The sequence below is a fragment of the Tupaia chinensis genome, unplaced genomic scaffold (genome assembly GCF_000334495.1).
Source record: "Tupaia chinensis unplaced genomic scaffold, TupChi_1.0 Scaffold000164_1, whole genome shotgun sequence".
In the NCBI taxonomy this organism is placed as follows: domain Eukaryota; kingdom Metazoa; phylum Chordata; class Mammalia; order Scandentia; family Tupaiidae; genus Tupaia; species Tupaia belangeri.
Window position 1 is genome coordinate 665,945 of NW_006159638.1, and position 27,365 is coordinate 693,309.

The 27,365-nt window shown below is 36.3% G+C and overlaps 1 protein-coding gene across 1 annotated transcript in view; it reads left to right on the forward strand.

The window, feature by feature from the left end:
* The window catches only part of TNNI3K (TNNI3 interacting kinase), a 341,139-nt gene that overhangs the window by 143,223 nt on the left and 170,551 nt on the right, over positions 1–27,365 (forward strand). The window contains exons 12-17 of the mRNA XM_006146037.2: positions 3,055–3,141; positions 3,703–3,759; positions 5,268–5,360; positions 5,443–5,500; positions 5,631–5,825; positions 6,547–6,651. Coding sequence (XP_006146099.1) covers positions 3,055–3,141; positions 3,703–3,759; positions 5,268–5,360; positions 5,443–5,500; positions 5,631–5,825; positions 6,547–6,651 — 595 coding nt within the window. The remainder of the gene's footprint in view (positions 1–3,054; positions 3,142–3,702; positions 3,760–5,267; positions 5,361–5,442; positions 5,501–5,630; positions 5,826–6,546; positions 6,652–27,365) is intronic.

Genomic DNA, 27,365 nt, shown 5'->3' on the forward strand with positions numbered 1-27,365 from the left:
TGAAAGTCAAAAATGTAGATCAAGAAAGCAGTGAGGGGGACCAGCAGTTAGTGTAATGGCTATGTGGCTGAACTCCCATGTAGCCGAGCGTGGTTCGAGTCCTGGACCCGGTGGCTTAAACTCATGCCAGGCACGTGTGCGTGCGTGCCTAGGATCCCAAGAGGAGAATGGAGGATAAGGGATTGCAGCATGGCCATCCCCACATGGGGAGTGATTTCTCGCTTTCTATCTCTCTTACTCTGTCTTTCTGGGGAGTGCACGTGCCCTCTAGCAAAAACCTCTCAAAAAAAAAAAATGTAATAAAGCAGTGAGGGGGCCATCAGGTGGAATAGTGGCTAAGACACTGGATTCCCACATAGCCAACTGTGGTCTGAGTCTCAGACCTGATGACTTGAAACATGCCAGGCGTGAGTGTGTGCATGCCCAAAATCCCAGGAGAAGCGAGGAGAAGGGATTGCAACATGCCATACCTCCCAAGGGAGTGAGAATGGTGATTTCTCACTTTCTCTCTCTCTCTTTCTGGTGAGCACATGCACCCTGTAGCAAAAATCTCTCAAAAAAAGAAAAAGAAAAAGAGCAGTGAGAAAACGCAAAAGACACATTTGTGAGTTACATACAACTCTTTGTTATATTACATACATTATTAACCTAAGCTTTATAACAATCTTATAAGGACATACTGTTTCTAAAATCATCATTTCCAATGTGTAGATGAGGATCTTTTTAAAAAGTAAAAGGAACCATGTTGTTCCACTAATTAAAATATTCTAATGGTTACCCATCTCATCTACACTGTAATCCATACTTTTTATCCTAACTTTTAAAACTACATCAGTAGTACTCAGAGTGTGAACTGCTGATCAGCATCACCTGGGACCTTGTTAGAAAAGCAATGCTCAGGCCCTACCATAGACCTTTTCAGTCAGAATCTCTGGGGATAAGGTTTAGGAACCTCTGTTTTAACTTGCACACCAAGTGATTCTTTTATACACTAAGAAGTTTGAGAAATCACCCCATCATATGCATTTATCTGCCTCTCCCACCAAGTCTGGTACCCTATTCATCATTGTTCATGGTGCTCCAGCCATATGGCTTCCTGTCATTTCTTGAACACGTCTTGTTTGCTTCCTTCTTGGGACTTTTACATTATTTATGCCCTCTGCCTATTAAGCTCTTCCCTTAGAAATTTGCCTGTTGGCTAATGGCATTCAGGTCTTAAGGATTCTTGATTGTGAGCACATCAGAGCCCCAAAGAAGAGTGTTAATGGGTCTGCTTCTTCCCTATTATTTCATTATAATGTATGTGCTTGATTTGAGAAAAATCAGAAAATCAGAAGTCCACCAGTCATGAATAACTATAGATAATAAACCATAGATAAGAAAATAGGTGCTATCTATTAACTATTAGATTTAAGCTTTGCCACAAGGTTTAGCAATAGTAATCACCAGGCATTTTTATTTTTTTCTTTTCCTTGAAGAATCTGGTCTCAGGATGTTACTTTGGAAAAGCTTTTAGGGCTAGTAACACCGTAATTTTTCCATTTCAAAATCTTGCATGCACTACTGATTTAAATTCTTTTTTGAAAGGAGGATTTGATAAGCAAACACATCTCTGAGCATATATTCTACACATTAGCTAGGTATATGCTAAACCACTGGTAACTATGAATCTTCAGTGACGGATAAGCACTACGCTTTTTAAATTCCTAAAGTTTGCCAGTGTTACAATGAGTTCTGCTGCATTTCATAAGTCTTTTGACAAGGTCTTTAGAGTTTTCTTTTTCTTGGAGAGGTTTTTGCTATAAAGCATGTGCGCTCTCCAGAAAGACAGAGAGAGATAGACAGAAAGAGAGAAATCACCCCACAGGGGAGATGGCCATGCCACAATCCCTTCTCACCAGGAGATGGTGAGAATGGACAAAGCTCACCTGTCATCACAGACCTGGAGATGACAGCACTTTTCCTAATATTCTCTCAGTAGACTATGTCACAGGGCCACAGCCGAATGCAAGGTGGATAGGAAAATGACCTTGAATGAGCAGCCATTGCCAGTGACAAAATGGCTGGGTGAAAAGAGGGGTTATTGACTGACATACATGGCAATCCCTTTTGAAAAAGCAATGTAATACACTGTAAAGTTATATGCAATTCAATGTAATATAAACAAGATTATGATGATAATAAAAATTTAAAAATTAAAAAAAAAATACCTGTGGAAAGTCAGTTGTCTCTGTCACAAAAATACCTATGTAAATAATTTTAGTACCTTATTTATTTTTTTGGAGAGATTTTTGCTATAGGGCATGTGCATGCACCAGAAAGACAGAGAGAGACAGGGAGACAGAAAGTGAGAAATCACCTCCCGGGGGTATAGCCACTCCACAATCCCATCACCTCCATTCTCCTCTTGGAATCTTGGGCACACATGCACACGCACCCAGCATGAGTTTAAGCCACCATTTCTGGGATTCAAACTGCGGTCAACTACATGGGAGTCCAGCAACATAGCCATTACACCAACTGCTGGTCCCTCTTAGTACCATATTATACTGCAGTTGCCAGTCAAACATAGTACTCAGTCACTACAAATGTACCCCTCTCTCCTGGCTACCAGATGTGCTTTTTGCCCTTTTAGTCATGCCCTTATTATGTACTTTCATAGCAACTGGTATTTCTACATTTAGAAATTCTCATCATTTTTGTAATTATTTATTCAACCTTAAATTGTAAGCCTAAGGGAAGGACCATAGTCATCTTGTTCATTATATTCCCAGTACCCACCATAATACCTAATATAGTGTCTCTCTTAGGGCAGAATCCTTACAAATTATTTTGAATGAAAGAATTAGTGAAACTATTCCATGCAAAAGTGCATCACGACTTTTCCAGTGACCTAGTATTATATTCCTATTGTAATATCATATTTCTTAAGATATATTGCAAGCTACCACAATTTCTTTTTTTTTTTTTTTTGCTGGGGGAGGGGATTAGGAGATGGGCTGAATATATCAAACAAAACTTAAGATCCTTTGCTCTTTTTGTCTTTTCATAAAGGACATGATGCAATTGTCACACTCCTAAAGCATTATAAGAGACCACAGGATGAATTGCCCTATAATGAATATTCTCAGCCTGGGGGAGGTAAGCCCTTCCTTTTTCAGTTTTCATTTGTTGTGAAATATTGTACCTAAGGTAAACCTGTGTTTCTGTTACTGTCATTCTGTAACTAGGGAGGAGGGCATACCCTATGTCAGATTAGCTTCATCTTAAGAAAACTTATATCTGGCTGAGGCTGGACATAAAGAAGCCTTCATTTAGGCTATTTTCTAACCCATCAATCTGCAGTTCCTTCAACTTTAACATTCCCTGGACTGAGCATTTATGAGGCTTGTGCATGACTAAGAAGGTCTGAATAAGCTGAGAGTGGTCGTTTTCCATTTCAGTAATCCATTAAGATAGGTCAGAGAATACTTATATCCAGACACGAATTAAATCTGCTATCTGCTACAACTTGGATTTTTAAAAAATCTTTAATACACTTTCTAAATAAACACCTGCAGTACAGTTTCAGTATTCAGAGAAAGATTTGGGCCTTATGCTATAGTTTTACTTGTTTTGTAAACTGCTTTTTTATAATGTTTAGCTTTTATGTTGAAAATGATGATTACTACTTTCAATTCTGTATTATAATTTGATTTCTAGATGGCTCCTATGTGTCTGTTCCATCACCTTTGGGGAAAATTAAAAGCATGACAAAAGGTACTTATAATATTTGACAATTGTTAAATTTTATTACTAAGAATATCTGTTATCCCAAATAAAACTTTTAACTTTGTTTTACATTTTACAAACAATAACTATTTTACAAGCATAATTAATATTATCAACCAATTACTGTTTTCCATAATTAAACTTAGTTCATAATTAGTGAAGCAAAAAATTGTATTTGGGTCAGGTTTAGGACACTCACCCACACGCTACAAAATCCAGGTCATTCCAGATAATGTTACCAAGATTCTACAGATTTCAGGATGATTTTAAAGTCAAAAGTCATGAATGGGAGGAGTGCAGTAGCAAGAATTTTTCTACAGCTGCGAATGATTAAATTCTGTAGTAAGGGGAGCAAAATGTCCTCCTGGTCACCTACTCACTTTGCTTAATCTTAAGCAAAATGTGGAGACAGAGAATGTAAAGATGAAATGTGTTTGGAAAGTAAGGATTTCCACAAAACAAAAAAGTCCAATGAGTTTAGGTAGCATCTTGAGCTATTTCAGGTGTACATTCCCAAGGAAGCCATAGATGTACCTAAGTTTTATGTCCTTTTAACACTGACTCAGTTGGACTGGTATCTCCTATTTTCAGGAAAAACTGATCTATTTTGGAATCTACCAGCTTGGGAGTTTTAGTTTAATTATATAACATTTTAGCACGTTGACTCCCTATTGGTCTGATAGGCTGGGCCTAGAGCAAGTCCAAAACAATACACCCCTCCCTTTCTGCCCTTTCAGTTCATAAAAACATGATAGCAGTGAATTTTTCACATAGCATTAAAGATCAAATTTTCATAATGCTGTTTAGACTTTTTTAAATAAAGTATAATTTGCAAATATAAATATTTCTTTAAGAAGAAAGGGGAATAGGTTTACCTTAGAAAAACAATTATTTTTCAAAATATCCTAAATAAGTAACAATTTGGGAACATTTTTAATGTATATTACACACAGAAATTAATACCATTGGACCAAGAAAGGAAAAAAACAAAACAAAAACCGTGATTCAACTGTAAATTTATGGCTAACTGGAATTAAGTCTTTTAAAATTATTTTTTGTTGTTTTGGATATTTTCTCAGAATGATCCTTGTGCTTATTTTATGTCATTTAACTGACATCCCTTTGAGGCTTAATTTCTAAATATTAGTATAAGCTTATTGGAATAGGATAAAGGATTGACCAGATAGGAATCTTTATCATGATGTGACATGTACTGTACTGTAGGGTTGCTGTGTCATGCAGGCAAACTGGTTGGTGATCAAATCTGGAATAAAATCTTAGCCCTGATAATGAAGGTGAAATAACCTATAGAGATAACTCACATGCTTTTAATGCTGGGGACAGGGATCATGTGTGATAAGGTTTTTAGTATCTCTAAGTAGTCAACTGTAGTTGGAAAATTAGATGTTACTAAGGAATAATGTTTCAGTTAAGTGTACATATGAGTGTGTGTACATCCATATATGCAACATTAAAAAGACAATTCCTGTTTGCAGAAAAGGCAGATGTTCTCCTCCTAAGGGCTGGATTGCCTGCACATTTCCATCTTCAGCTCTCAGAAATTGAATTCCATGAGATTATTGGCTCAGGTAACCTAAGAAAACATAGGTCTGCTTTAGTCTCATGTACTCAATATAGTATATGTTTAATTTTTTCTTTTAAACATTGTAGGTTCTTTCGGGAAAGTATATAAAGGACGATGCAGAAATAAAATAGTGGCTATAAAACGGTAAGCAAGCAAATTAAGAAAAAAATGTAGTATCCAAGTGGAGTGGTGACCTTTGACAAGCATATGTATGGCAAGTCCCTTGCTTGGATCCATCTGTTGACTAAGGATTTCCTGTTGCTGCCATTTCCAGATACCGAGCCAACACCTACTGCTCCAAGTCAGATGTGGATATGTTTTGTCGAGAGGTGTCCATTCTCTGCCAGCTCAATCATCCCTGTGTAATTCAGTTTGTGGGCGCTTGCTTGAATGATCCCAGCCAGTTTGCTATTGTCACTCAGTATATATCAGGGGGTTCTCTCTTCTCTCTTCTCCATGAGCAGAAGAGGTATGGGTCTCTTGTTCTGATTTATTCTTGGACATATTAATGGAGTTTTCCTTGCAATACTCAGAGGCTGATTGGATGAGCCTTCACCTTCTGAAACCTATGAGTGCCAACAAGTATGGCATTTTAAAGATGGCTAATTATTTACATCTAATAATTGTGTTTGAATGAATATAAATCCTTCTGTGCTATCTTAACATGAATTCAATTGAAGGTAAAAGGCTCACAGAATTTAAATTGACATCTGAACCTTATAATAATTTGGCTAAATGTGACATACTGATAAAGCAAATATATGTAAGCTCAGAATAAAAGAATTACCAGTGGTCACAGTATTTATAAAAGAAAGTTTTAAAAAAGAATGGTCTTACACAAGTCTAATTGGAGTTTACTTCCTAGATCTGTTCATACAATAATTAGAATGTAGTTTCATTTATTGATTAAACTAGATTCTATTTTTACATTATTACAAATAATTAAGTATAATTTTACAAATAAATTATAAAGTGAAGTATAATTTTAAAATTATATCTGAGTTAATCCATAATTAAGCATTTTCTGATGTAGAAAAACTATTTGCCAAATTTGTTGACATATTGGCTTAACCTTAATAAAGAGAAAAGGGCTGAAATTATAAATCACTCCCACAATTTGATTTCTTTTAGAAAGATATGATATTGTTTTTTTCCATTTCTTCTCTATTAAATCTATTTTTAAATCCTAGGATTCTTGATTTGCAGTCTAAATTAATTATTGCAGTAGATGTTGCCAAAGGTATGGAGTACCTGCACAACCTGACACAGCCAATTATACATCGTGACTTGAACAGGTATTTTTTTTTTCCTGAATAATGAAGTTAGGATTGTATAACTGATTAGGAGTCTAAGATAGATTTCAAGGAAGTTACATTTAGATTTATTACAGACTAACTGTGGGTAAGGGGACAGGCCTGAATGATAGAAAGTTTTGCTGTTAACATCTTGTAATAAAAATCTGTATAACTGCTTCTCAGGGATTTTTCAAATGTATGCAGAAAAACATAGTCATATCTGTAAGATACACCAGCTAACTAGTTCCAAGGTCAGTAAGAGTAGATTAAGGATTGAGCTCAATGACTATTAAAGAATGTCATAGTCAGGTATTAGAGATGTGAAATGAAATTATTTACTTTTGATATGTTTGTATTATTAAATTCAGTCAAATCATAGCAGCTATTTACATAGTTATCATGTGAAGAGGTTTCCCTATGAAATAGAAACGTGAAACAAATATAGAATCAGATTGTTCTAGTGGTAGGACCTCAAGGGATTTCAACAATTGTTTTTAATGGTGAAACCTTTCTCTAAGCAGTCTTGTATGGAAGACCCATGTATAAAATGAAGCAGGTTTGATTGAATACTGAGTATGGGAAAGTGAACTTGTTCAGTTACCATTTCCTACTGCTAAGGAGGGAGACCCCAAAGGTGGAACCTCAAAGGTATGGTAGAGAATAGTTGGGCAACCATTGATCTAATATTGAAGCAAGTCAGATTATTTCACATCAATAACTTTCATTTCATGATTGTCAGTAAGGTTTATATATATATATATATCCTTTATAAGCTCCACAATTATGAAGCTACTAAATATTAATTAATTATTCTATTCAGCCATTCACTTAACAAATCTTTGTACATTTACCATATTTAAAGCCATCATGCTTGGCAGAGTAGGGCTGCAAAGTGAAACTGCCATAAACTTTACTTTCCAGGAACCTCACACGCTATGGGGAAAAAGCGTTAATCCAAATAAAGTCTAAGTCATAAATTAAAAGTTCTTTAAAGATACAGTGAAAATAATCTGTAAATTTAGAAGATCACTAATTACTTTTGAGGAGTTTAGAGACAATTTTGTAGAAGAGGTGATATTTAACCATGGTCCTGAAGAATGTCTAGAATTTGAAGAGCATCCTAGATTAAAGGAAGACATTAATAAAATAAAAATCAGAATGTTTAAAAAAACATAGAAACTATGAACAGTTTCATTTTAATGTGTGGGATATATAAATATATGTAGTGTGTGAAGCAGACAAATGGGAAAGGACTGTAGAGAAAAAGAAACAAGAGCACAGAAATAAGTGGATACTAAACTAAGGTAGTTTAGACTTTGTTCTATAAGCAAGAAAGAAGTACCGAGAATGTTTGAGGTTGAAATTACAAGTCTGGAGCTGCATGATGGATAGATTAACCAGCATCTAGTTAAGGATCAGTTTGAAGGAGAAGTCCATAAATAGGCGAAGCAGTTGTTGCAGTAATCTGGATGAGAAATAATGATAAGCAGAGTTTCACTGGTGACAGTGGAAATGAAAGGAAGAGGCAAATATGAAAGATAGGAGAGATTAGACACAAGAATGGTGGAATGGTAGAATATTAGATATTTGAAGTAACTACACAGCCCTCTTCTCAGAGGGCTACCTCAATCTAGTTGGGTATGCATGTATATATACTTGAATATATATATGTGTATGTGTGTGTGTGTGTGTGTGTGTGTGTGTGTGTATACACATAGCAACCTTCAAATGATTTCAAGTAAGTCAAAAATTTAAGTGGAATGCATCCTAGAGAATGTAGCGATAAAATAGACTGAAGAAGAGGCATACATCTGTCTTCAGGCTTTTCACAGTACATGTCTTAACTTCTACTTTTCTATAGTAGCTAGAAGAGTTCAACAAAAGGAGTTAGAGGAAAAGACACACATCAGACATTGGGGAACATAGACACTTATTTGCATTTGTTGTGACAGGATCTGTTTAGATTTTTGTCTCCCCCTAAGTCTGGGCAAGTCGGGTTTTGAAGAATGGAAACTGTTCCTTTGTGTCACATTTCCAAACTGAGCATAGTGTCACACACTGAGAAGATGTTCAACCAGGTCAATTTTTTAAGTTTATTACTTCCATGCACAAGAGAGAGAGAATCAGAGGAACAGGGTCCTTACGAACCATCTACCCCCTGCTTTAGTTAGCCCTGTTGCGGACACACATGTGCCCATTCTGCTCAGACAGGTCTCCAGACATGAACTCAGAGCCTTCCCACATAAATCAGCATTGCTGTGCTACCATCTGGTTTTGTCAATATTATTTCTAACTAAACCAAATTCTTGCAACATTTCTATGAATATCATTTTAGGAGGCAATAGCCTATTTGGTGTAAGTATAATAGCTATATGTGGATGGAGTCTGACTAGTTTGCCTAATACATTTTGTAATTTTAAGGAAAAGAGGCTGTTTGAGTTTATTGATAACTCCCACAGAGAGGGAGGGGGGAAACTTCTCTGTTTGGGTTTGTGTTTGTTGAAATGATTTGAGTGAAAGAATAGAATATTACATTTTCCCTGCCAGGAAGGCCTCTTTAAGGGGTCTTCTCATATAGTTCTGAAACTTAATTTCTATCTTCAATATATACTAAGGAGAAACTCAGAAAATGAGTGAGAAAGTGGTTCTTTCCAATGGTAATGATGAAAATGATGGTAATACATACCATTTATTTAACACAACATGAAAAGATCTCTGCTAAGACTTTGTCATTGCTCTCTTAATATCACAACAACTCTATGCTATAGTTACTATTATTTCCATTTTACATGTAAGGAAACCAACTGAAGACTGAGTCTAGTCATATCCTAAAAGTGCTCTTAATGCTTTATTATGCTGTGACAGCAATGAAACCATGTCAGAAGAGAGGAATAGGAGTTTGTTTATACTGGTTAGGATTCAGTAATATTATAAGACTTGCCCTTGAACCTCAGTCTGTAACTCAATTCCTATGATCCAATCAATTCTCATTTAGCTGCCTCATGCTTTGGTATTCCTGTGTTTTTTCTTTCATATTCTGTGTTCTGCTCATATGTAGCAGATGTTGCACATGAGACATGCAGATATGTTTTGCTTGGCCTGTAAGGTTTCACTATATTTTAAATGTTCATAACTTTAAGCAGGGAATTTGCTATAGACTCTACCAGCTACTAATTTGTATTTGGCCTAGTTTATCTATTCATTTTGTAGCATTGGGAGTGCAAGTCATGATTTAGAGTTAAAGGCTTTAAAGTTTGTTTTTGTTTTTGTTTTGTTTTGTTTTACTTAATACCAGAAGATTTCTATATTTCTTTAGAAAAGTATATATATATATATATATATATATATGTGTGTGTGTGTGTGTGTGTGTGTGTGTGTGTGTGTGTATGTATAAAGACAGAGATATATGGGTGTATATATATATATAATTGCTATTTCAATATGTAAGTTTTCCATATGTATAGTATCTCATCAGTATTCAACACTGTAAGAAATAAAACAGTGATACCTTAGGAGCAACAGAAGGCATAATAGGTACATCACTGGACTCCTACATGGCCAACCACGGTTTGAGGCCCAGACCTTGAGACTTGAAACTCATGCTGGGCATGTGTGTTTGTGTACCCAAAATCATGAGAGAAGGATGAGAATGGAGGAGAAGGGGTTGAGCGTGGCTATCCTTCCTGGGGGGAGGGGGTTATGTGTGTGATTTCTTCCTTTCTATCTCTGTTTCTCTCTGGTGAGCACACATACCCTATAGGAAAAATCTCTCTTAAAAAAAAAAAAACATAAAACAAGAAAATACAGTGATACCTTCATCACAAAATGGTCAGGATACTCCCATGTTTATAATGTATCTTATAAACTGTGAAACAATATATAAATCTCATTTGTTATTGCTCTTAATTCCTTATTTGTCACCTTATGTGTTAGGGATGAAAAAACACTGCACAAAGTTGTCATACACAGATATTTCTTTTTGTATAGCACAACTAATTCATCTGGGGTCTAGTTCTAAGAGTCACTGTTGGTTTATGAGTGTCAGCTTATTTTTGTGAGTATAAAGGAAAATAATCAGTGATAATTTAAAAACAATGACAAAAGACAGATAAAGTTAAAGCTGGCAAGGCCTAGAAAAATCTTAATTTTGAAGATGACATTTAACTAAATTAGGGAAAAATTTAGGAACTTTTAAAGAAAAAATTTATTGACAAAATTTTAATACTTTTTTAAGTTACATATGCATTTACCTTTCAAATGAATATAAAATATAAAATTCCTGTACTTAAAAAAAGCCACAACAAAGTATTTAATCTTTTGTTTAATTACCTATTAAATACAATTATTCTCCTTAGTTTTCATAGATTTTAGTGTCCCACTCTCAGCTATTATCTTTATTTTTTATTATTATTATTTAACTTTATTTATTTATTTATTTATTTATTTATTTATTTTATTTTTAATTTGACCAGAAAGGGACAGAGAGAGAGAGAGAGACAAAGTGAGAAAGCAAGCCACCAAGTCAGCCATGTGAGAGTACAACATCCTTAACCACCATGCCACCTGCCAGCCCCTCATTTGTGATCTTTCTAATGTGTAGTTAAACATAAAGACTTAGCATTCATTAGCAAATGCCATCCATTTTTTTTTTTTTAGAAGTTTTTACCTTAGGGAAATTCTGCTCTATTTCACAGGAGAGACCCAGAAAGACAGGGATAATGAGAGGGAAAGTGATAAATCACCTCCCAGGGGGGATGGTCATGCTGTAATCCCTTCTCCTTTCTCCTCCTGGAATCTTTGGCATGGACGCATACATGCCCAGCGTGATTTTTGCACCAAAGATCTGGGACAAGAACTACAGCTGAGTCCAGTGACATACTCCTACGCCATCTGCTGGCCCCAAGGGGAAAAAAAAAAAACATCTTGAAGAGACCACTGTGAACACCCACATGCAGACTGATTAGCTGATTACATTACTTAAAGAAGGCTCACAAGAGAACCCTTTGAAACTTGTGAAACCCTTGGTAATTCTGTTTTCATAATTTGCTATTATAAAATCAGCCATCACAAGTGGAACTTTATATTTTGCCAATTATTTTTGTTCATTTTCACTTTAAAAATAAGTGGATTGCGGTGTAATGGCTACATCGCTGGACTCCCATGTAGTCAACTGCAGTTCAAGTCCCAGACCCGGTGGCTTAAACTCATGCTGGGCATGTGTGCGTGCGTGTACAAGATCCCGAGAGGAGAATGGAGGAGAAGGGATTGCGGTGTGACCAACCTCCCTGGGGGATGATTTCGCGCTTTCTGACTCTGTCTCTTTCTGGCAAGCGCACTCACCCTATGAAATCTCTCCAAAAAAAAAAAAAAGAAGAAGAAGAAGAAGAAGAAGAAGAAAAGTGAGTTGATTAATTAACAATCCTGATCATAAGAGTCATCTGGCAGTCCTTATTAAAAACAAACAACAAACAAACAAACAACAAACAAACAAACAAACTTCCTCCCATAAATGGACTGATTCAAAATGTCTTATGTCTGACCTGATTCTCTGTACTTTTAAACAAGCCTGCTAGTTCATTTTCATGATCAAGTAAGAAGAGGATCACTTTTTTAGTGCAATAGTTTCAACTATGGCTACACAGACTCACTAATAAAACTTAAAAAAAATACAGCACTGATGAAATCAGAATCTCCAGGTGTAGGGCCCAGGTATATGTTGAGAGAGAACACTTCAGTTTATTCCAGTATGTAGGCAAAGTTGAGAACCACCACCTAGTTTGGTGCCAAGTATCCTTTTTAACCATTTGTCATATAATTTTGTCTTCCTCTACTGCCAGAGTAAAGTCTAACTAATGGAAAATTGAGTCATAACCTAACTCCAAATGTTTTGAAAGTCATTTCACTAAATATGGTATAATAATTCACTCATTCATTCACCCATTCAATAATTAAACCCAACGATAAGAGATTCACAAGTCCATGATGCTGTACCAATGGGCCCTATACCAATGGAATAGGGCCCATGTTCCAGCTGTTCCCATGGGAGTCATGCTATCTATACTCCACCCCTCTGGAGCATCTAACTTTTAAGTCATTGCTAATATTAGAAAGTTCCCAGGAGTGGGACCAGCAGATGGCATAATGGTTACGTTGCTGGACTCCCATGTAGTTGACTGTGGTTCTATTCCTGGACCTGGTGGTTTAAAACTCACACCAGATGCATGTGTGTGTGTGTGCTCAAAATCCTGAAAGGAGATCGTGGCATGGCCATACCCCCTGGGGGGGTGATTTCTCACTTTCTGTCCTTCTCTGTCTTTCTGGTGAGTGCATGCACCTCTAGCAAAAATCTATCTAAAAAAAAAAAAAGGAGAGAGAGAGAAAGAAAAAGATCATTCCCAGGAGTATAGAATCTTCACAAGCACCCAAAACAGAAATAAAAGGTTTAATATCAGAAAGCTGTAGTGGACACAGTTTATATGAGTTTCCAATACGATAAACATTAGAAGAATGTAGAATTATGTGTAATAAATAGAAAGACATAGTATAGAAAAAGATTATATACATGCACACATACAACTAATATTTTTTAATTTACCAGAAGGCATATGCGGTTGCCACAGAGAGAGAGAGCAAGCAAGCCAGAAAGAGAAAAACAGACAAAGGGAGAAAAAATACCACAGTGGATATGGTCATGCTGCAATTACCTCGCCATTTCTCCATCTTGTTGCGACTTTGGGCATGCACATACGTATTCCTGGTGTGTTTTTCAAACTGCTGAGTCCAGAGCTCCAACTGTGTGGTTATCTATGTAAAATCTGGCTCACTAGTCCATGAGGCCATCTCATATACATGTATATTATATATAAATACCCATATAAATATACTCATTTCCATAAATTTTTGTGATGCTTCTAGCCTTTTGAAACTGGCAATCAAGGGGAATTAAACTCTGCAGAAAGTGAGCCGAGGGATGATTTTCAGTGCTCTCAAGAGGGAGAAATAACTATTTCCACTTGAATGCATAGAAGAGAAGTTAATTAATTATATACAATGGATGTCTTAGGGATCAGGGCCTCTAAGCTTAAGGACTGTCTATATATCTAAAATGTTTATGTCCAAAATTATTACCTGAATTCAGAGGTCCAAATTAAAAAAAAAAAAAAAACTCTTTAAAGCAAATAGTTGTGATCATGGTCCATTTCATTAGCATTTTGAGTAATGAAAATGCTAAGCTGGACAATTTATTAATATTTTCAAAATGAAATTTAAATTAGTTCAGGTAGTTTCTCTGTTGCAACATTAGATTCCATAATTTATAATGATTCAAACACAATAGAAAATTTGATCTTGTATAAATAAACAAGCTATTAGAGCAGTCCCGATCTGTAAGCACTTAAACCCTATCATATTTTAGGTTTTTTATTATTCTTTTTCTTTAGAAATTTTGCTATAGAGCACATGCACTCACTGGAAAAACAAAAAGAGAGAGCAAAAAATCACCCCCTGGAAGGATGGCCATGCCACAATCCCTTCTCCTTCATTCTCCTCTTGGGATTTTAGGTACACATGCACATGCACCTGACTTGAGTTTCAAGCTACTTGATCTGGGACCAGAACCGTGGACAACTGTGTGGGAGTCCAGCACTTTAACCGCTATGCCTCCTGCTGATCCCTAAAACCCATCTTCAACATATGACTTTCAGGGTCTCCTTGAGGGTAATCCCAATTCAAGTGAGCTTAAATGGGAAAAGAGTATATAGGATGTACATAATATGTTTTCTTAATTTAATTTTATTTTTTTGTTACATTCAATCACATATATCTTTACAGTGGATAACATTTATTTTTCCAGCATGATTACCATGCATTACCATCCTATACACATCATTAGCCGCAAATAGCTTTGCTTTTTTTTTGTCAGTTTTTAGACTTTTCTTTTTCTTTTTCTTCCCCTGTTCCCCTCCCTCTCTCTCTCCATTACTCACCTGTGTATTACCCCATGCTTACTATCTCTAGTATCTAGTTGCCCTCTCTGCTACTATACCTTCCAAAGTTTCTGTTTCTGCCATAAATTTTAGGAGCCAGGAATTAAAGTAATATGTGGTGCTTTTAGTTATATCCCATTGACCAGAGCTTGGTCACATCCCATGACTAACTACACGGGGTACTGGGAAATGTAGCCTAGTTATGTATCCAGAATAATAGGAAATAAGTTTTGGTGGGCAGCCAGCCGTCTGTGCTACCTTCACCCTGTTTTCTTTGGTGATAATATGTGCTGGGTATTTGGGTAATGGTAACAATTGAGAAGGCTGCTCTGGATTTACATGATTCTGTAACACACATATAATATTACATACTTAATATTTTTAGTGTAAGAGCACATTTTCACAATTCAATTGCTAATACCAGTAATTGAGAAATGTAAAAACTATTTAATAAACTATATACTATATTTAAATTAAATTTGAAGTAACTTTTCCTCCACTTTTGTTAGTTCAGTTAAAAACATGAGAATAGCTTTGGGAGTAGGGAGACATATGTTCCTGAATCAAAATATGGATCAAGAGAAAAAAAACAGGGACCAGCAGTTAGCATAAGGCTATGTCGCTGGACTCCCACGTAGTTGACCGTGATTCAAGTCCTGGACCTGGCGGCTTAAACTCATGCCAGGCGCGTGTGTGTGCGTGCTGAAGATCCTGAGAGGAGAATGGAGGAGAAGGGATTGTGGCGTGGCCATCCCCCATGGTGGGTGATTTCTCGCTTTCTATCTCTCTGTCTCTCTCTGTTTTTCTGGCAAGCGCACACGCCCTATAGTGAAAACCTCTCCAAAAAAAAAAAAAAAGAGAGAGAGAGAGAGAAAAACATTAAACAGTACGAGTATAATAATATTAATAGGCTATTTAAATACAAAAGAGTAAGTCACAGCTCAGTGTACTCTCTGCCTATGAAAACACATGCAGGCATTTTTTAGGAGTGAAAATTAGAACATAGAAGGAATATAATCACTGTGTTCAGAGAACCTCATTCTACCACATTTGGCAGAAGAGGCCCCTTGATCCCTTAGTTCTACAAATTACTCTAATCCTATTTATGAATTTCGTTCAGGTATTGATGTACAGTCTTAATTGCCGTCTTCATTTCTGACACACTCAGTTTACATTTGAAGTCAGCCTGACTGTCCTTATCTCCCCTTACCTCCAAAGGACACTGATTCTCTCTGATTCTCATATTCTTGTCTCCCTAAAGTGAAAACCCCTCCAAAAAAAAAAAAAAAAAGAGAGAGAGAGAGAGAAAAACATTAAACAGTACGAGTATAATAATATTAATAGGCTATTTAAATACAAAAGAGTAAGTCACAGCTCAGTGTACTCTCTGCCTATGAAAACACATGCAGGCATTTTTTAGGAGTGAAAATTAGAACATAGAAGGAATATAATCACTGTGTTCAGAGAACCTCATTCTACCACATTTGGCAGAAGAGGCCCCTTGATCCCTTAGTTCTACAAATTACTCTAATCCTATTTATGAATTTCGTTCAGGTATTGATGTACAGTCTTAATTGCCGTCTTCATTTCTGACACACTCAGTTTACATTTGAAGTCAGCCTGACTGTCCTTATCTCCCCTTACCTCCAAAGGACACTGATTCTCTCTGATTCTCATATTCTTGTCATTATTCAAAAAGTAATTTACCATCTTACGCATTCAAGGTGTTCCCTGAGGAACCCCTGTCTCTTTACCAAATCCCCTAGTTTCCAGTGGGCCAGGGATGTCCTAAACATTCTCATCACATTGCATTTGTGTTAGGTTTCCCCAGCCTGGATCAAATGAGCAGGCCCCTTCCCTTCCCCTACTCCACTACCAGAATGTCCTTTAGTCCCGAGTCGTCCTCTCTTTGTACTCCTGCGGAAATAGCTGAAATTTCCTCCCAGGGCCAGTTAAAATGTTCTTCCTCTCTCAACTGCCTCCATTAAAACGTCTCATTTAATTTTGGCTGCATTCACTATTTCTAAAAATAGTGCTCTTACTTAACACCCCATTAAGTAAATTCCCTTAGACACATACTCCCTTTAAATTAAAACAGGTATATTTAAGTCAGAGGAAAACTCATTTGTTTTGCCCATGCTATCATATTGCCTGCACGAACCTGGTCAAACCTACCATTTTTCAAAGTAGCTTTCATCAGCATCTTTGCCTCAATCATCTTAGTCAGAAAAATCCCTCAATACCACATCTTTTGTGTGCTGAATAGCCATATGCTGTTTGAAACACCACACAAAGTTGTGCATGTGTGTGTGCAAATAATGTGTATCTGTACACATAACAGAGCACAGAAAGTCAGATACTGGGACCAGCAGTTAGTGTAATGGCTATGTCACTGGACTCCCATGTAGTCGACCACGATTCGAGTCCTGGACCCAGTGGCTTAAACTCATGCCAGGTACATGTGCGTGCATGCCCAAAGTCTCAAGAGGAGAATGGAGGAGAAGAGATTGCGGTGTGGTCATCCCTCTGGGGAGTGATTTCTTGCTTTCTGTCCATCTCTGTCTTTCTGGCGAGCGTATGTGTCCTCTAGCAAAAACCTCTCCAAAAAAAAGCCCAAAAGGGGAAAAAAAAAAAAAAAAGGAAGACGGGTAGTAATTTGGTCAAAGACAAGAATTCTGTGATACCAAAATTCACTTCTCATTTCATATAAAAACACTGTCAGTCCACACTGGACCCTGGCCTCAGGATCTCTTACTCCAGTGCTTTTCACTGCCTCTTTCCTGAATGCAGCCGTCAGACCCTGAGAATCCCCAAAGCCAAGGGAGCAGAAGTGTCTTCCCTGTAAGAGTGTTACCTTTTCCTACCCAAGGGTGAGCATGGAGGCGTAGAAGTGATGCCCTTCCTGATCTTCTGAAACCTTTCAAATGTTTTCTTGTGACTGCTGGTGAACTTACTGGCCTGCAATTTCCTGGTGCTACTGGTTCTTTACATTGCCATTTTCCATTCTTCAGGGGATATGGCCTGTATAAAGTCGGCTTTTGAAAATGTCAACAAAGGCTTTTCTCTGTTCAGCCTCGTTTCTTCCCTGCTCTCATTTCTTGGGAGGCACTGTCAATGCCCTCTTGGCACCTTGTCGATTTCCTGAGCAGCTAACCTTTCAATAATGATATCAATGTTGCCTCGTAGTAATCTGTGCATTTCTTACTTCATCATTTTCTACCTTGCTTACGGAGATTAATTTATGTTGTTGTGTTCTTAAAATCTTGGAGTTTAATTGTGTGCAAACTAACTAGGGACCCAGAGCCAGAATTTCTAGTTAATAAATGAGGAACATTTTTAATAGGCAGGTATTTCTTTTCCATTAACTGAATTTCTCATAGCTACCTATACTTTGATATTGGCATGGAAACAGAATACAGATAAAAGTAAACTTTCTTGTCCTGTTAAATATTTCTTAGTTCAAATTTTTCTTTATCAGCCTTGGGAGGAAGCAACTTCCCAGATAATGTCAGTCTGCTCTGGCTGGGGCTGAACCACAAATATCTTTGGGGATCTGTGTTGGTGTGGGTTACCCTCTAGTTGAAGACCACAGTGTGAAGAAATTGAGAGCACAGGCTTTGGACCAGACCATGTATACTCAAACATACCACTAGCACCTCTTAGCTGTACCTTGGGCAATTCATTTAACCTATCTGTATAGTTTCTAATTTGTAAGATAGTAATAATTATACCTATCTTATTGGATAAATGAGAACATATATTAGGTATTATTATAATTATTTTCTTCTTTATTTATCTAAAATAATATATTTGCTACTTAACATTCTTGGATGCCAGAGTTTCTTTACTGAATTAAATGTTTCAACAGACCTGTCTCTCTTTTTTTTGTTCATTTAATTTTATTTATTATTATTATTTTTTAATTTGACCAGGGAGAGACAGAGAGAGAGAAAGGGAAAGAAAAAAAAAGAGCAATTTGAGATGTTTCATCTCTTCATAATTCAAACTTACATTCAGGATTTAGTACAACACTCTCATGAAGTAGATTCAGATCTGGATCAGAATTTTAATAAAAACATAGCTGAGGGTTGACAAGGTTATTTGATTCTCCAAGATCTTTTTTGTGGTTCTTTTTCCTAGGACTCCTTAACAAAATAAGCATGCAATGTAACAGCCATTTAGTCATTCAACAATCACTTGTTGGTAAACATAATGGTAGAAAAAGAGGAAGTGTCTTCAGGGACACATTCCAAAGACCAAGGAACCTAAGTAGGAGAAGCCCTATTTTTGCAAAGAATGTTAGGGACATCTATGTGATTAGGCAGCGTTCCTTCCCTGTGCCCAATTTACCTTACTCAGCAAGTCAACTCAGCCATTATCCTTCTCACTAATAAAGAGTAGGGGAGGCAGTTTTCTCAATGTTAATTTGTCCTTCCTTCAATATTCAAAGAAAAGGAAGAATTTATTCCATTATATCTTTTAGATTCCCCAAGAGATAATAATTTTTCTCATTTCTTTTCCTTTCTGTGTCACTGTTGTTATATCATTCAACTTCTTCAGATTCCTATTTGCAAAATGGAGATAATGATACCTGTTTACCCATTCACAGATGTACCTTTACCATTAATGACAGTGCTAGGACACTATCAAATAAAAGACTTTAGAGAAAGATTCTATAACAGAAATTTGTATATTTATATTAATTGGTTGAAATAGAGCTACCAGAAAGTCTTGGATTAAGATTCATTTTCTGTTCTGGTGTGGGGTTAGTACTATTTTTTTTCTTTTTTTGGAGAGGTTTTTTGCTATAGGGCGCGTGTGCTCGCCAGAAAGACAGAGAGAGACAGAGAGACAGAAAGCGGGAAATCCCCTCCCCCTGGGGGGGGATGGCCACACCACAATCCCTTCTCCTCTATTCTCCTCTCAGGATCCTGGGTATGCACGCACATGTGCCCAGCGTGAATTTAAGCCGCGGTAAACTACATGGGATTCCAGCAACATAGCCATTACGCTAACTGCTGGTCCCAGAGGTTAGTACTATTTGTAGGATCATCTGGATTATCCTCCTCCTAGCAAAAAGAAAGGTTTTATGGTTACTAAATGATGTGGGGACCATATCATACTCCTTTTCTGAAAGGCTTACCATTACTTGGCCAGCATGGAGTAAGGAGCACACAAGCCTCACAGAATGATTAAAACTCTTTAATCCTAGAGGGATGATCTTCTGTATCAATTACATGTCAAGCCTTGTATGTGAAGAACTGTATTCTCAGTCCTTAAGCCCTCATTTAATGGCATTAACAACCTACAGAAAGTTGGTGAAAAGCATGCCTGGTGCAGTAGATGAAATAACATCAGGGCATTGATGATGTCTGCCTTCTTTTCTTTGGGGAGGAAATCCCCCTTCTAAATTCTTAAAATAGCAGTTGGCTTTCATTAGGTCTATTCAGCGTTAAGGGTCTGAGGATCTTGAATGACCTCTTTCTTTGGAAATAGAGCACATTTTAATAAGCTTTTTCCAGTTCGTGATCTCTGAAAGATTTAGCCTCTGACAGGCCTCCTGAATTACTGAGTTTTGTAAAGGAAAGGATTGATTACAGGCTTCTAATTCTTTCTCTTTCTCTAATTTCTTTTCTCTTACTTCATACAAAAAATGAGATACTCCAAGTCTTTACTTACATACAGATGCTCTTACAGGCAAACATTTAGTATGGAATTATTATCCAGCACTGCATGTGAAAAATTTCTTTTTTTTCTCCTTTATTACATAAAGAGCTGTTGTTTCACAAACTTGTTCTTCAGCACTGTAAGCAGTAGAGAGGAAATGAAAGTTTTGTTATCATTTGTTTTTTTGGCTTTCTTGTTTGGACTGCATCTGTAGCCACTATCTGAACAGGTAACATTTAGTCTAGGTCTTAACACATGCTATTCCATGTGAAAAAAAAATCTGACCAAGCCCTATCCACTTACCTTCCTTATCCTCTTGACTAACTCCTATTTATCCCAAGTGCTTTCTCCAGGAAGTCCTCCTAATGTTCCAGAGCATATGCTGTTCTTACTTACCACAGGAGAGAACTTCTCACTTATAAAAATCTAATGTTCCTGAGTATATTTGCTATTATACAGTAAGCTTAATCAGGACAAGGGCCTTGTATTCTTTGCCATTTTATTCCCAATGACTGGCCCAATTACTGGGATCTAATAAAAATCCAATTAATATTTGTTAACTGCATGAATTAATGCATAAAAATGAGAGGAATATAAGAATAATGAATATATTAATGTTTCTTCATGCCAGGCATTGAACTCAGTGCTTCACAGGCATTATGTAATTACATCCTCATAATTGTATTTGATGACATTTTTAAACAAATAATGATAAAAAAAAAGTCTTGAAGAGGCTAAGTGACTTACCAAGGTGAAAAAGACAGTAAGTTGTAGCCTAACATGGTCACCCATAATATACAGTCACATAATCCAGAATATATAGATATATAGTCACTTAGACCCACAAACAAGGGACGGCTCTGATAAAATAGCAAAGCAACATGTTTATCAGATTTTCTTACCAAAGAAATCGTACTGTATAAAATTAATAACGGAAAGAAGAATGTGATTCTCACTTAGTATTTGGACAATTCTGTGGCATTTAATAGTATGAAAGTCATTCTTTTGCTCAGTTAAGACTGCTCTTCCACAAGTCACATATCTGATTATTCTGTGCTATAGGTAAATATTTGCATCCTAGTCACTAAAGCCTATCCAAAAAAATAGTGGGGGAAACAAAAAGACAATCAGTTGTTTGATCTGATTTTCTAATTTACTCAGGCAAAAAGTTAGTCAAACAAACTGGGTTAGCAATGTAGACATAGCTCAAGACTATCTAATGAATCTCGAGAAAAATACAAATGAAATTCTAGTGATTTCTAGTCACTACTGACCATGTAGATTTAAGCCAATGCTTGCTTTTTCTAAATCGATTGATTTTCCTTCTCACAGGCAACGTTTTTATTTTTTAACCTGTAGCATTTCTATGCCTGACTGGAATATTTTTGCATTTGATTAATGTTTTCATTTGACTTTCAATGAGGTCTCAAAACAGTTTGGCTTGTCACAGTCAAATTATTTAAATATTCCTCTGAAAAGAGTATGTGGAAACTAAAATCGGATTCATGTGAACCTGAAAAAACCGTGGTAACATTTCCTGAACTTGTTATATTTTTATGTCTAAATTAATCATTTCACAATTTTGTTTTATGCTGATGCTCAGCTTCTTAAATACAGTGATTATTGAATGCCTTAATGGAAAAGTTTTAATTTTTAGATGACCCAGAAGTTGCTCTCTGACAAGGATTTATACGCCTTTCTGTATATTCCTTATGATTTCCACAATACAAATATATTATGTCTTCTACTTGTATTAGTAATTTTTTTGCTTTCTTTAACACAAATATCTAAGCCAACCTTATCACTTTTGTTACTTTTCACTCCCCCAGTTGGTCAGAATTATCCCGACTATGAATTCAAATATTGTCAGCGTTCTCTGTGTATTTATTTATTATTTATGTTTTTTTAGAGAGATTTTTGCTATAGGGCGCATGTGCTCACCAGAGAGATACAGAGAGACAGAAAGCAAGACATCACCCCCAAGAGGGATGGTCACACTGCAATCCCTTCTCCTCCGTTCTCCGCTCTCAATCTGGTGCATGCATGCACACATGCCTGGCGCAAGTTTCGAGACTCCAGGACCAGGACTTGAACCACAGTCAGCCATGTGAGATTCCAGCAATGTAATCAGAATGCCATCTGCTCCATCCCTCTCTGTACATTTAATTTATGCCACATGAAAGAAAGCGCACGTGAGAGATCACGGCGTATTATTTAACTTATATGGAATTTTAGAAAATGTAAACTAACCTATAGTGTCAAAAAGAAAATTAGAGCCAGCAGGTGGTGTGGTGGTTAAGGCTGATTCTATGGTTCAAGTCCCAGACCTGATGGCTTTCTTTCTCACTTGTCCTTTCTCTCTCTCTCTATCCCTCTCTGGTGAGTATATGTGCCCTATCGCAAATTTAAAAAGAATAATAATAATAAATAAAATTATATAAATACTTTTAATAAGAGAGAGAAAGAAAATGGTTTCCTTGGGTGGAGGGTTAAGAGAAATATAGACTATAAGAGACAAAAAGAACCCTTCTGAGGTAACTGAAATATTGTGTATCTTGATTGAGATGGATGTTTTACGGAAGTACACATCTGTTAAGACTCACCAAATTAGGGGCCAGCAGGTGATATGGAGGTTAAGACCAAGTCTATGGTTCAAGTCCTGGACCAGACAGCTTGAGAATCAAGCCAGGAGTGTGTGCCCAAAATCTCAAGAGGAAACTGGAGGATAAGGGACTGTAGCATGACCATTCCCCCAGTGGGCCATTTCTCACTTTCCCTATCTCACTGTCTTCCTGTGTTTCCTATAGCAAAAAACAAAACAAACAACAACAAAAAAAACACACTAAACTAAAAACAAATAAGTAGAACTCATCAAATTGTAGTCTTTACATAGATGCATCACTTCCTTCTAGCATGGAACAAATAAATTGTCTAATATGGGTTGTAAATACAAAAGAGTAAAATTTTTAAAAAGCAATGTGTAAAGTAATATGAATTGGCACATTTTAAGACAAGAACAAAAGGCATTCATCCTTTTTAACATTTTAAAAAGGAAAAACAATCATTTGCCAAATAATCTCACTCAGGATATAAAAACTGATTTCAGCTAAAGAAGAAGAATCAACATAACTGCACTAGAAGAAAAAAGGTTTGCTCGCATGCCATCAGTGACTACAAATGTGTATCACACTAAGGTCGAGGCAGCTGTCTACAGATGTTAGTGTTCAGTCAAAACACTGTGGACATTGACAGGAAAGGAAATGAGAGAGCGTCTTCTTGCTTACCTCTATTTATTCTTGCAGGTTCTGGTCTGACGCGAAGGATATTCAGCACCAGAAACTACTCGTTAGCCAAATGTGAAAGTGCATAGTTCAAATGGCAAAGAAAAGGCCCAAAATATTCACCTACCATCAAAAAACTGGTGGAAGAAATTACACCTCCTAAGTATTACAAATGGGCAGCTATAGCATCTAGGAAAAAAAAAAAAAAAGTCTACACTAAAATCATACAGTTTATTAGGACCAGAGAATGACATAGTGGTAAAACATGATGCTCTGTGAGCAGTCCCATAAGGCCCCTAGTTCAAGTCCAGAGACTTTCCTGAGTACTCTGGATATTATCTGTCCATGAACCAGACTGGCTAGAGACTAGGGCAAGGTGGTAGGGTCAAGAACCTACTGGGAGGGACCAGCAGTTAGCGTAATGGCTATGTCGCTGGACTCCCACGTAGTTGACCATGGTTTGAGTCCCAGACCCAGTGGCTTAAACCCATGCCGGGCGCATGTGTGTGCGTGCCCAAGATCCCGAGAGGAGAATGGAGGAGAAGGGTTTGTGGCATGACCATCCCCCCTGGGGGGGTTGATTTCTCGCTTTCTGTCTCTCTGTTTCTTTCTGTCTTTCTGGTGAGCGCACATGCCCTATTGCAAAAAACCTCTCCAAAAAAAAAAAGAACCTATTGGGACTGCTCTCTCTTTCTCTCCATCTCTCTCATTCATAGAGGAAATAAAACTTAAATTTTTTTTATTAAAAACAATTAAAAGTAGAGGGCTAGTAGATATGTAGCATAAAAATATGAACCATGGGGATACAATCAAAATACCTTTATTCATTCATTTATTTATTTTTATAAAATATCATTTACTGAAAAGCCATCTATGCAATCTAATGAAGATTAATGCTATGACTCAAAACATATAATAAGTTAATTCATTTACAGTCAGAATCATAAAAATTAGATTATATAAAAATATAACTTATTTATAAGAAATGTAAAATAAGACTTCCTCTTCAAAACTAGAATTGTGGGTCACTTTCACATACCCTCAAACAAGTAAAAATATATGTATCTAAGACAGGTCTATAAAAAGTATTTCTATTGGCACTCTGATCTAAGTTCAATCTAGTCCAAATTTAGAAAGTTTGACCAGGGAATTCAAAATTAGTTGGCAGAAGGAAATTAGCAATGTGAATGTTAAAACTTCTAAATCAGAGTGATTAAAGAAAAAAAGACATTGCTAATCTCATAAAATTAACAATACACACCATAATGTGGTGTTCTTTACTGGAAAAAAAAAGAATATAATATTATCCTTGATTTTGTTATCACATACTGCGTGCATGCTTTGGAAATTTGTAGTATACCCAACAAATATGTACTGTAGTAAAATGTAAATACAAAATTATAAATTGAAATAGAAAAAACTTTTAAAGAAATACACTGAAGATATTAGTGACAGACCACGTCTTTTTTTGATGACTATAAATAACCAAGAAAGATATAACTTGGATCATTCTTTTTTTGGGGGGAGAGGTTTTCGCTATAGGGCGTGTACGCTGGCCAGACAGACAGAGAGAGAGAGACAGAAAACGAGAAATCAGCCCCCCCCAGAGGGTATGGTCACGCTGCAATCCCTTCTCCTCCATTCTCCTCTTGGGATCTTGGGCACGCATGCACACGCGCCCAGCATGAGTTTGAAGCCACCGGGTCTGGGACGTGAACCGCAGTCGACTACGTGGGAGTCCAGCGACATAGCCATTATGCTAACTGCTGGCCCCACTTGTATCATTCTTATTTGGTGAATAGTTTATTTTACTAACTTTAGCTGGATACTAGTATTTCCACTAATTATCAGGGCAAATAAGGTTTAATCATTCCCGAGAGTCATTTATTTACTAGCAAATATTAAAATGTCTATAGACAAGCTAAATTATATGTATTGTCTATATTCATTCTTCTTGTCTTTGTAAATACATTTAACAAAGTTTTTGCTGCAAAGATAAACACTAAAGGAAGCTAGAATAATTTCACCTTTGTTCAAATATCTCAGCAATTGGAGATTAGAAACATTTTATTTTAATACTAAATATTTTTATAACATATATTCTATATATGTTTTCTATTTTGGTTTACATTTTTTAGAATATTTTAAGGAAAAATATAGTTTCTTGGTAGGTAAAACCTACCATAGTGGAAATAAAGAGACTATACTGTAGCTTAAATAAATAAAATAAGTAAATAAAGGAACAAATAAAAATAAATTCTTTTTTTCTTTTGAAGAATTATTTGTTAATTTTATTTTATTAATTCATTTATTTTAATTTGACCAGAGAGACACAGTTTGAGAGAAACAGAGAGAGGGAAAGTGAGAAAGTAAGCCACCAGGTCCGGTACTGGAACCATGATCGGCCATATGGAAGTGTCCAGCACCTTAAGACCACGCCACCTGCTCATCCCCACTAAAAATAAATTCTTAATTTGAGAATTTGATCAGTGAAGTGCTGTGAAAGTCATGTTTTAGCCAAATGGTTTTATAGCTAGCAAGATTATATAACTATACACCAAAAGTTTCTGCTCTGGAGGTGAAGATTCTGAGCTGGGAATTTTTACTAAAAGATAACATTTAGAACTTTTCCAGATTGAAGCAATTCTCTGAAAACCTGGACTTAGCTACAGATGCTTTCACTCATTTCTTTTATCTGTTTTTAAAGTTTATTTACTTAATGAGCCCTACCATCACTGGGTTCTTTAATTCAGTCTTTCCCTGAAGGATGAGCTTTGGAATTCTATTCAAGTGAGATATGTCATGGAAAAGGTGCTCTTATAAAAGAAGTTTGAATGAGGTTGAGTATTGCCTCCTACTTTTAGAGATTTGGAAAACACATGCAAGATTCTGTAGTAATTGTTTAATTTCAACATAGCATCTCACCAATTTTTGACAACTTATAACTTATCTATAAATATAAATATAAAATTACTTCCTTGCTATAAATACATAGCAATACATAAATGTATACATGTTATATATAAAATATATGTAACAAAGGAATTAATTATATTTTGAATGTATTAATATGGAGCAAAAGGGAAGTCAAGAAAGTAGTCAAGAATCTAGTATTTTTTTGCAGGTAGAAGATAAAAGTGAATGTTCTAAGTGGAGGTGGAGAGAAATCAATAGATTCGATTATTTTTTCAGGTAGGGTCTACTAAAACTAGTAGCTAATGGATACATATTAGAGTTGAGGGAAGGAGAAGAAGTTGGCAGACATACATGACATTTTGGGGATGGTAGTTGGGAAATAGCTATGGGAAACAGAAGCCAAGAGATCTTTTGTGGCCATTTTAAATTTGAGGCACCTGTCAGACACTTAAGGAGAAACCATAAGGAGACAGTTGAAAGTGTAAATCCACAAGTCAAGAAAAGATCAATATTTGCAATATATTTTTGATAATGTTAATAAGTAGCTGATTTTTAAAGGCAATAGAACACATGAAATACTTTATGAAAAGAGAAGGAAGAGAGGACTCAAGAGTAGGTACCATCAGAGGAGACTGAGAAGGCCCCCTAAAATTGTTGAAGGAAACCCAGGGGAGATAGTGTCATGGAAGCTGAGAGGAGGGCAAGTTTCAATTAGTAAAGGGTTGTCTGCTATGCTGATTACACCAGAGAATTTAAATAAGATGTTGACAACTGTGTTTGTCAAGATGGAGGTCACTAGATGCTTTGATTATAATAATTTCTATCAATTGTTAGAGACATAAAATAATGCAGTATTTACTATAAA